The sequence below is a fragment of the Ambystoma mexicanum genome, chromosome 4p (genome assembly GCF_040938575.1).
Source record: "Ambystoma mexicanum isolate Mex_15411 chromosome 4p, UKY_AmexF1_1, whole genome shotgun sequence".
NCBI classification, from domain to species: Eukaryota; Metazoa; Chordata; class Amphibia; order Caudata; family Ambystomatidae; genus Ambystoma; species Ambystoma mexicanum.
Window position 1 is genome coordinate 281,146,981 of NC_090927.1, and position 12,045 is coordinate 281,159,025.

At 44.7% G+C, this 12,045-nt stretch overlaps 1 protein-coding gene across 2 annotated transcripts in view; it reads right to left on the reverse strand.

Moving 5' to 3' along the window:
• Positions 1 to 12,045, reverse strand: part of LOC138453203 (adhesion G protein-coupled receptor F5-like) — a 939,048-nt gene that overhangs the window by 289,701 nt on the left and 637,302 nt on the right. For both annotated transcript variants that reach the window (XM_069605830.1, XM_069605831.1), the window contains exon 14: positions 10,600 to 10,737. In XM_069605830.1, coding sequence (XP_069461931.1) covers positions 10,600 to 10,737 — 138 coding nt within the window. The remainder of the gene's footprint in view (positions 1 to 10,599; positions 10,738 to 12,045) is intronic.

Genomic DNA, 12,045 nt, shown 5'->3' on the forward strand with positions numbered 1-12,045 from the left:
ATCCTATACACAAACATATCAGCATTTGTGGAGATAACTCACACGGTTGTCTCATTTGCTAGTATTTGTATCAGTAACATTGCTCAGAGAGTGCACATCCCTGGGGTGGAACATTGTACCCCCCTGTCTGTGAATGCTATGGTCATGATCTTACTGAGTAGGTCTCGACCCAATAAGTTTATGGGGGACTCTTCATGGTATAATAGGGGTGCTCAAATTATTTTTCACCCTATCCTGACATCCAAATCTTCTGTGTAAGGAACCGTGACAACAGCCCCAGAGAATCCCTGCATCTTGAGATTGTTTCCAGATAGCAGAAAATCACTTTCACATAAACATGATTTTTCCGCCCCCGTGTCCACCATAAAGATTAACTGTTTATTTCCTATCTCTGCCCCCACCAGCGGTTCCTCGTCTGGTCGTAAGGTAGTGGATAGTACTGGACACGCAAGTGCTCTCTGTGGGCTGTCCTAGTTGGGGTGGGTGTCTGTTCCCAGGCAAGAGAGCATATTTTCATTGATCACATATGTCCCCTGATAGGGTGCTGGTGCGCCATTAGCAGCAGTAACAAACGGATTTGCATGCCTATGTGTCACCTGATTTTGACGGGTTGGGTGGTACTGCATTCAGTGTGGGGAGTGTCTGAGTGTGTTGTACCCTGGTATTGGTCTGCTATCGGTCTGCCCATCTGGTTCATAATTCCTTATGGGTAGGCCATAAGGGCTACCCTGGTGTGGGTGTCCATAGTGTTGTTCATTACCATATCTCTGGTTGTTCTGATAACTTGCCACTGGCCTACTTCGGCATTCCCTTGCAAAATGACCCCACCTCCTGCACGACCAGCATGGTCCAGGTCCACCCCCCTCAGTCCTTGTCCTCCATATCCCCTCCTCCACCTCGCTGTCCACTGTACCCTCCTCTTCCTCTTGCGGGTCTTCCTTGCCATTGGGGCCCCATGTAACGTTCTTCTCAACCCCACTGTTCCTGGCCAGTGTCTGCCCATGCTGCAGCCATGCTAGCTTGTATTGCCACTGGCACCTCCCTGACCTGTCCCTGCTGTTCTGAAGGCGGCGCTGCAGTTACTGATGCAACCTTCACCAACTTGCTCTGTACCAGCTTCGCCTCCTCTGCTGATCTCCTCTGGGCTGTTTCTTTTTCCCTTTCTTTGATCCTCCTGCAACAGTGTACTATGATGCTTTGTTTTTCTCGCCATCCCTTGGCTTCTATCCCAGCTATTTTATCAAGAGCCTTCTGTACCTACTTCGGCAGACCTCTTTTGATAATTAAGTAGAATAGGGCGTTGGATTGGTACTAGGCTGTGCCCGTCTCGGCCCGCCATATCTCCTGGACCCGGAGAATGAACTGAGCAGCATCTTCCTCATCCTGCATAGTGCACTGCATTATGGCATGTAAATCGGGGGTATCGGGGAAAGTCCTCTGCAGGGCATCCCATACTTGTGCGCTCACATTATTAAAGGACGCGCCATCATGCATATAATTCCCCATGGATACTCCCGGGGACCCCGCCTTCACCCATACTGAGTCGGCTTGGTCTCATACTGCTGACACTAGGAGACTTTAAATATCTCAGATGGCTAATGGTACCCCTGCTGTGTTCTTTTATAATGCATATATCAATTTTCCCGCAGACACGGAAAGTGGTGGGAGGGCCTTGAGGAGATTATTCTTGTCCATCAGTGCCCAAAACACATAATGGGGTTGTCCTGCTCCCTTATGAATGAGGGGCATTTCTAGTTTTCATCTTACTTTTCCCCTACTTACCTTCACTCCTTTTCTTTTTGCTAGGGTGATTCTCCCTATTCTGTTTCTGAGTCTTCTCTCCCATCCTGCTTCCTCCTCTGGTACTCGCGGGGTGACCCACCGCACTTGCGGTATCCCTCCTACAGCCCCTTCTTCGCCCTCATCAAAGTCACTCCAACATTCCGAGGCCACGGTGTCATATCCCACACTTTCTGCCTCACCTTATCTTTCTACTCTTACTGCTTTAATTGGTACACTGTCTATCCTAAAGAGGAAATCTCCTGATTTCCATTCATCCTCTGGCAATAGGGAAGAGCTTTTCAATGGGGGGTTGAACTGGTGGTTGACCTCCCCCAGACGATGGTAAGGTTGTCTCGCATAATGTTCGTAATCGGCCCAATTCTGCTCGGGTGGATGTTAGTACTATTTCTAGATCTCGTGTGGTTGGCACTGTGGTGGGCCGGGTTGTTGTTAGTTGAACATAAGGAGGGGGGGCAGCAGTGGCAGGTGTGGTTGGCACACATCCCCCAGGTACGTACACTGGTACATGTACCCCTCAGTGGGTCTCGTAAGCAATGGGTATATTTTCTTGGACTCCTTGTTCTCTCTCTCACCCTTCTCCTCGCTCTCTTTTGTCTCCCCACTCACCCCCTCTTCCTTTCCTTTCTTCTACGTGACAGGTGTTTCTTCAAACATTTTCTATAAGACTAACACTTTCCATCTATTTTGGAGCTGTTTCCCTTTATATTTTGCCATTAAGTAGGTTGCCACATGGCCTAAAGTCCCCTTATCAAAAGACCCTTCTTCTGGCCATGCACAGGGCGGTCCCTCCCCCTTCATTTCCATCACCTATTGGTTGTGGTACTTTTTTGTCTTTTCTCGGTACAAGGGGAGGTTCTTACAAATATGGGAAAGTGGGGTGTCCATCCCCATGCTCTACAAGGGGCTTCTTTCTCTCGCCCCTTCTCCTTGTGTTACTCTTAGGTTTTTAGGCTTAGATATAACTGTGGGAATGGCTAGGTTTTTCACTTCAAACCCCTGCGTGAATTTTATCTCGTCAGACACATAAAAAATAAACCATTGAACACTTTGACAAAACACAACCAACAAATATGCGTTAATACCAAACAAAAAACATAAACCTCACATTTTTACCTTTACACTAAGCCCCCCAAACCCGCTTTTCAAACGTCCAACATTCACATCACCTGTGCCTCCTCTGGGCCTTTCTCCAAAATGCAGATAAAAAACACTAAAATAATACACTAGAACAATAACCACTACTTATTCCAGAGCCTACTCCTTATACGAGGCTCCTTCTTTATTCTCTTTTCCATTTAATATCCGCACTAGTCGGGACAGTGCAATGCGGCGCCGCCTTCTACCCCTTAGGAGCTAGGTTCCTATTTCTCCTCTTATTCTTCAACTTATTCTTCCATATAAAAAACAATGGCCATAAAAATGTACATATTCTCGTACACCCATTTCACTCACTCATACCCTACCCATGCGTGTTCTTTCGCCTTATTAAAGACCTCATAAACAAATTTCCCACTCTTCCCCTATTTGTTTCTCCCTTGCAATGAATACTCACTTTCCCGTGTTCTTCCAAGAGCCTCCGTTTGCGGTCTATACACAACGTCGGGGCTTCCCCGTCGTGGCCCCACCCAGCTCCGGCGAGCAGTAGGGCATTCGCAAAGCCGGGACCCACAGAACATTCTCTGCTGCGTACATGTTTTTTGGGACTGGTCAGTCATAGGTGGAGGAGAGGCGGTGGCCATACCAGGGAAGCCCTGGATCTCGCCGCAAGTACGGGGGTATCTCGAGAACTATCACGTTGGGGTCACCAAATGAAGGCTACTACCTCAGCCTGCCTGTCCTATCCAATAAACCAAAATAAAGGACACACCCTGCTAGGGAACGAGACCAGGAGAGTAATTGCAAGTAAAACTAATTTATATAAGATAAGATAAATAATGCAAGCCAAACAATACACGGGCAGCATGTTTAAAAGGTACACAGTGTCAGTTATGACTTTTTTAAAATAGGGTACATTCTCGGTGCTGGATTGGGGGAAGGTCTATGCCATACTGGATAGTATAGGGGAGGTTGGGTGCTAATTGGGCATTGCTCCGCATTGTACTGGACACACATGGGTCAGATGGGCTCATCTCCGCAGGGTGAAGGTTGAGCTTAGTTCCAGTAACAGTTACATTTCTTACTAATCTAAACTAAACAATAGTCATTGGCATGCAAAGAATAATGTCAGGCATAAAACCATTTCTTGGATGGGGGTCGTTGTAAAATATAGACAGATATATTCACATCCTAACCCTTGCCTTTTGGGGGTATGGTTGCATTGGGCCCTTCTCCCGGGTGTTTGATCTGTGATTAATTCTCCCTGGTGCCTCATGATAAATGTATGGACAGATGTTGGTATAGAAGAGAATATACGATTACACTGGATTGGGTATATGGTGGGCCATTTGGTGTGGTCCGAGGGAGAAGGGTCTTGCAAGCAGTTCCATTCAAAGAGAATGGAGGGCATGGAGCCAGTGGACCCTGGCCCGGCAGTGAGGAGTTGGAAAGGGCACAAGTCGGTCAACGAAGATGGATGGGGCACTGGGTCTGGAACTTGCCCTGATCTCACACTCTGCGACGAGCACATTCAGTCAGTACTCAATACTCGCTAATGGAAACAATAAATGGCTGAAATTACGTGAGAACAAGACTCGTGTGGAGCTGACAGGGGGGTGTGGAGGTGGCGGGGGCTGTCTGTGCGTGATGCTGGGGAAGGGTGAGCTGACATTTCAGTGGAGTGAATTTGGGCCTAGTAAAAGATGGTGGTTGGGAGGACACAAAATTGAGTTCTTAACACATACATTCCTTAGGCATTTTGGCACATGTATCAACATCATATGGTGCGAATATGTACGTAGGGGCGGAGATGTCTCCCCCTTGGCTTACATGCGGTCAACCTGTTGCAGGAATGGTGAAGGGGGCGGGACGATGCCACCTCTCCAACAGTTTTCAGGGCATGATGAAAACACAGGTGAGTGGAGATAGCACACATAGCATGTGGCAGGGAGTTCCACAAAGTGGCCGCTGCAACCGAAAAGGAATGTCCATCCACCCGGCTAAGTTTGAACTTCGGGATGGGGACAGGAGGGCATTAGTCAAGTGCAAAGTTGCCCAGGGACATATGGATGGAACTTCTCCTGGAGTTATTCCACTCCTTGTTCATAGAAAGCATGATTGACAAGGCATAGTGCCCTAAATTCTATACGCTGTGCTACTGGAAGCCATTGCAGCATCCGCAGCCCAGGGGAAATGTGGGTACACCAAGGTGTAGAGGTGGCCACATGGGTAGCCAAGTTTTGGAAGACCTGTAGCTGACGCAGAAGATACATCGGCTGCGACAAATACAGGCATTGCAGTAGACCATGGAGGAACCTACCAAGGCTGAGACCACTCTGGCCCAATTCTGGGCAGGAATGAACGGGAGGACCTTGTGGAGCAAACTGAGATAATAGCCATTCTCCCACATCCTTTAGACAGCCGCTAAACCTGGTGGCTGATTCAGACTACGACAGATCTAGGCGAAACAATCTGTGTGTTGATGGCATAAGAATAACAAGAAAAGCCGTGGGAAAAGATGAATTTCGTCAGTGGCTGGATGTACATGTTGAACAGCGTGGGAGAGATGGCAGACCCTTGGGGGACACCAGAGGTGATCACCTTAGGCTTAGAACAGAAATGAGGGAGGGAAAGAGTTTGACAGCGGCCTGAGAGAAAGGAGGTGAACCAAGACAGAACTTGGCCAGCGAGGCCAGTCTCCACCAGGCGGCTGATCAAGATGGAATGATCAATCGTATCAAAGGCGGCAGAGAGGTCAAGTAACAATAAGGCCCTGACGATGCCCTGATCCTGGAATGAAATAAGATCATCGATAACACAGGCTAGCACTCTCTCCGTTCCTCTCCCAGGTCTAAAACCAGATTACGAAGAATGGAAAAAAGAGATTCCTCAAGGAAAACAGTAGGAAGAGGGCCAGCCAGGGATTCAAGAAGCTCCACCAGGAAGGGAAGCAGGGAGATGGGATGATAGTAAGCAGGAATACAAGGATCCAGAGAAGTCTTCTTTAACAAGGGTATCACTGTGGCCTGCTTAAGAGCTGCCAGGATCAGCCCTGTTTCAAAAGAGTATTGTTAACAATATTCTTATAAGGAGGCCTAGGGGAACCTTGTGTGTTGCTTCTGCTGCGGCTGACTATAGAGTTATTAGCGAGGACTGGGCGCACCCCAGATTGTTACTCCATAAAGCGTTATTTGTTTTCTGTTTCAAAAGAGGCATTAACTGCTTCTGTAAGCAGAGGAAGAATTTGAGGCAGAATCTCCTTCAGGGTGTCAAGTGGAATAGGATCCATAGGAGATATGGACATCATGTTACTAATGGCCCTGGAGACTTCTTCCATTGAAAAAAGTCAGATAAAAAGACCACTTACTGCTAGATATGGAGGTGGTCATTGTGGGTGTGGGCAGAGGCGCTCTAAGTCCAGAGGAGGAGATGATGGAACAAATTCTGTCAATCATGTCAAAAAAAAAGGCGGACAGATCGTCACATAGACTTTGGGAAAGCGGGATGGCTTCAGAGGGGGCAGCGGACAGGAAGCACACAATCTTGAACAGCTCCTTAGACTGGTTAATGGAGCATTCAATGCAAGGAGAAAAATAGGCGCTTTTGGCAGTCTGAATCACTTTATGATAAGTAGTCGAGACCAACTGAAAGGATTTTTTAGTAGCTGCATCGTATTTTAGACGCCATTTGCCTTTCCGATTGCCTGCGCAAGAGTCAAGGAGACCGCAATTTGTCCGAAAACCAGGGCTTGGAAGGGCATGCTCTGTGTCTAGGGTTTTTAAAAGGTGCAAACCTGTTGGCCATTATAACAAATTGGTTGCAAGCATGTCAAAATCAACCGAAGTGGGATCGGACTGGTGCAGCTTTATGTGCTCAATGATGTCCTCTTTAATAACCTATCGCCAGGCCCGGCGAGGGACTAGGTACACTTGAGATACAGAGAGATTTGGCGGTAGAACCCAAGAGAAGGGAATAATAAAATCGTCTGTCCACAGGACTGGGAAAGTAGGAGAGACCAGTATCTCTGATTTAGGGACAATAATAAGGTCCAGAGTGTTTCCCACGGTGTGACTAGAAAAGTTAACGTGCTGGAATGGTGTCAGTTCATTCATGATGGTAATAACATTCCCAGTTTTATTATCGGCGGGGTCGTTGATCCTAAGGTTGAAGTCACAGTGATAATAAGTAAGGCATGACAGAGCTGAAGATCCGCTGCAAGCTCAGGGAAAGCATCACAAAAGGTGGAGTCCTGACCAGGCGGACGGTAAACAACCAGTAGGTGGATGCAGAGAGCAGAGGATACTAAAATCTGAACCAGCAATGCTTCCATCTCAAGATTATGGTTAAGAGGGAGCACAGTTGCTGAGATTTAATAATAATAGCTAAGCTTCCCCCAACATGGGGAGCTGTGCAATCTGCATGTACAATTTTAAAGTTGGGGGGCAACAGTTGCACTAAGGCAGGGCCAGACGGCTCATTCAACCACATTTCAGTCACAACCACAAAGTCTGGACCATAGTCCATCAGCATGTCATGACAAGGGGTTGCATGCACTACTAAACAGTGTGCACTGAAGAGCAGGCCTTTATAGAGAGATTGGGACGATTTAACAGGCACTCGGATGGTCTACACCGGTGAAAAGCCTTCAGGAAATACAGTATCAGCAGGAGCAAGTTTGACAAGTTGAGCGCGGGAGAAAGCGCTTAGTGGAGAAGTAACAGTCTCCCTCCTAGAAATCACTGGACTTGCTGGCTGTAGCCTGGATGGGCCCAGACCGGCTAGCCTTTTGCATGCCTTTGGCACACATCAGGCCCGCCCGCTGTTCTGGCGGCTCTCGTGCTGCATAAATGCCAGATAGTAGCACACGTGAGCCGCCGGAGCGCAGCCACAGAAAATGACTGCCGTCAGCTGGCAGCGTTAAAATATATATGAGGTGCAATGTCACCTAAATATGCACTGCGAAAGGGCAAAACCTGAGGAGCAGATTGGAACAAAGAATAAGGGCCGAGTCCAAATTGAAACTAAAGACTGTGAGATACAGATTGAGAACCCAAGACACCAATCGAAAAATTCAAAGTGTTGGATATAGTTACCCTATGGAAGGAAATACAACGGAAATAATGCAAGAAGAGAATAAGGAACGTAACAGTATTCAAGTGATGGAGAAGGCTGAAAACCTGAACAACTCAGTATCAGAAATGTGTGACTTAATAAAAGTAGTGACCAAGAACTACTTGAGAATACGTTACTGAACTGAACTTGGTGAAGAACCAGTTTACTGGAGAAGGGAGTTATTCTCCTGATTTTTGTTGTTATACTAGTGGTAGGGTTAGAATAGGTTAGTTTGGACAGTGGACTGATTCTCTTTTGGACTCTCAATGACGAGCACCTTAGCTAATTCTTTTAGGTAGGGAAAACTCTTAGCGTAGGGAGAGCTAGACATTTATTCCTTTCAGTTACTACAAATCAGCAGTCAGAGGGGAAGTCAAGAGTCTGTGTCCTTCTTCTGACCCACCACAGTAGATAAGCCCTTTCAGACACTTGGATGTGAATCTTCCAGAGGTTCCTTGGTAGCAAGTTCTGTGGATCAGGGTCTGGCTGGTCTATCTATCTATCTATCTATCTATCTATCTATCTATCTATCTATCTATCTATCTATCTATCTATTATAGTGTTTATATAGCGCCCGTAGGCCTCAGAGCGCTCACATAGACAGACAACATGGAACAGATATAACAGCAGGAGAAGGAGCAGCAAGGCTATTAGATGTCTCCTTCATCAAACAAGTGCGTCCTGAGCAGTTTCTTAAATATGGTAAGAGATGTGCTGTTTTTAATCAGAGATGACATGGAATTCCAAATCAATGGAGCCCAATGAGTGAAGTTAGTACCACCTACTCTCTCCAAGATTTTACGTGTTTTTAGTAGGTTATGTTTTTTGTTGGATCAGAGGTTTCTTCAGACAGGAACCTTTGTTAATTTCTTAGCAAGATAGCTAGGGGCAGTACCAATCACACATTTAAAGATCATAACAGAACATTTAAATTGTATTCGCTGTTGGACTGATAGTCCCTGTAGGTTTTCCCTCCAACAATGACTCCTGGGCAGGTGCTGTGCAATGATATATTCTAAACCTTTTGCATGGCATACATGATTTTTGCCACAATCTCCAGGGAACTGTTTATTACACACCCTATGGTTGTTGAGCTATGGCAACCAAATATTACACTGTGGCAAAATGTTAAACAAATTAATTCCATTGTAATTGCAGGTGCCACATGGTACATTTAGTATGTTAGTCATTTTCTCTTATATGTAATATGATTCGAGCAAAGTGTGATGTGGCTATTGGGATGAAGTCGGACCCAGTTCTGTTGGTTTTGGTATTCATTGGTGCCATTCTCTGTTGTCGGCCTGGTGCTACAGCCATGCAAACACCTATTAGGTCCTGCCCCACACATGGCAATGTTAAACAAAATGTTAGATTCCAACTACTGCGACCAGACTGAAGGTGGACAAAAGCAATATTAGGGCACAGAAGGGCAGTACTGGCACCGCCATATGCAGGGCAGGAATAGCATGGCCGGAATACCCCTTTCGATGCCACCCTAGAAGCAAACCTCCTGCAACACTCTGGACCAATCACTTGACAGTGAAACATGCATAGCAATTAAATCCAACAGGTTCACAAGCCAAAGAAATATGACAAGCATTACTAGTTGTAGTCTTTCTGGAGGTTGAATCTGTCCAGATCACAGGATAAACACCTCCCGCCATAAAGTGGCTGGTCCAGAGTACCACACGCTGACCACCTCAAGAGAAAAATGAGGTGAAGATGGGGGTGCCTTTCCCATACACTCCCCAAACCATGTGTGCAGGAACTCACAATGTCACCTGAGAACCACACACTAGATTGTCTGCTTTGAGTACTTGTGGTGGACTGAAAGTAGGTTGCAACTCTAGGATTGTAATTTGTTTTGTGATATGCCTGTTCTCTCCACACTAAGGTGGCTGGGTGGGTGCAAGTGGCTCTTAACAGTTAAAAGTACAAGAAAGACTATTACTGAATAAGTAACATTTGGATTCTGGGGCTTGTGAATCTGTTAAGATTCAAGTGCTATGCGTATACTAGAGAGCAGTATGTGTTTAAGTAGGTGAGTGAGTCGGGTTATATTGTGAAGAACTGAATAAGAGCCAGGTCATAGTAAAGCGATTGCACATTTGACATTGTCGTACATTCTTAGTAAATAGTAAATTTTGTGAATCAAAAGCCCTCTGCACATTAGAATAAACATTGTCAGTAAGGACATTATGAAGTCACGGTTAGGTTATTCTGCCATTGTCAAGATATCAGCCAGTCTGGGTATTATTTATTAATTAATTTGCTTATGTTTAGAAAAGTATAAAAAATATTGTCTTTTGACAGTTTCTCAGAAGGAATCAAGATGTTAGCCATTCAAGAGCTAAATCCATATTGGTCACATAATAATTGGAAAAGGGTTAAGGGCTGGATTCAGGTGCTAAGTCATCACTTGTTTAGTTCACTTTGCCTATAATACCCACAGTTGTCATCAGTGTTAGATGTCACACAATGTTATTTCCAGGATATCACTGAAATATGCAATCTAAAAGCATACCATTATTCTCACATACTATTTCTAATGCATTATTAGGCTCAAATGTGTTTCCAATCAATTCTTACCTTTTAATGGATTTAGCTGTATTGTTTTTGTCCTGCTTTTTACAGTATTACTGACAATGCACTGAATTACAGTGGGGACACATGAAGTGTAACTGTAGCTATAGTGCAAACATTTCACGTTGCTTGTAGAGGTGCTTACTGTAAAGAAAAAAACAGAACAAGGGTTGTTTTCTTTTCAGTTGTTTAAGTAAAAATAATGTTTATTATGAGGGGTTGTTGGGGTCATAATTCATCTCTGCCAACACATTTCTCATTATAGAACATTGAACGCATTGTCACAGAGGATGAAGGTCTTATTCTAAATAGATCCAACGTGATCCGGTTATTTCACTGTCTTCCCGCTCTAAGAGCCTTTACATCTAGAGACCGTAACATGATAGAATTTGTCGATGAAGAGCGACATGACAAAATCATCATTCACTTAAACAGCATAATGATTAAACAAATTCTCAAGAGAGGCACCGAATTTGCGCCCATGGGATTCGATCTAAGAGAAATACATGATTCAGCCTTGGATTCATTAACAGGAAAATTAAATTAAAAACCGGCATTGATTTACTCCAAGAAAGATTTAAACGGCAAAAAAACGAATTTGATGGCTAGCAGCCAAGACATCATACACAACAGCCAAACGCAAAATTTAACTATGCGATGGAGAACAAGATTCAGTCTCGCAAAGGAGAGACATCAGAGCTCGGGACAGTAGAAAACTGGAGATGGCTCGCCAGCCTGTTTGCGACAAAAATGAATAATGCATAGATTCCAAAACAACCTAAAGCCACAGGCTTAACGCTAGCAAGTTGGAATTCACGAGGATTCAGCCACTTGACTGATACTACTACAAAAAGTATTTTAACTCAAGATATCGTTTGCTTGCAAGAAATTTGGTTATCAAACATCCCATTTATAAATGGATACTCAGTATTCTTAAATGCAGCAACTAAACGCTCCCGTGGTAGACCGTCAGCAGGCCTGTTGATTGCAATTAAAAACACTTTAAGTTTTGATTTAATTGACTCGATCAATGTGTGCTCACATATTCAATGCGTAGTAGGCACGTTGCCTGGGAATGATTTAAACAACTTGATCATTTTAATCATTTTCAACATATATTGAAATCCAGCAGTACAACATCTTAATTTTCCAGAAATGATTTCAATGCAGGTGGACAAAGCCAGATAAAAATAGACGAATCCACATATTGTTATCTGTGGGGATTTGAATTCCTGGTGCTGGAATAAGGAAGGTTATGAAACAGATGATGATCCAGCGCAAACTAACATGGCTTTTTGCTTCATTTTGCTTTCATTACTCACAGAGAATACACTTTTATCTATCATGGGATCCAGTGTGATATTAAAATCTCCCCCTACAAGTAGGTTTTGCTGATTTAAATTCTGTATAAACTGTGCGATAGACGCATAAAATTTGCAATCCCCTTCATTC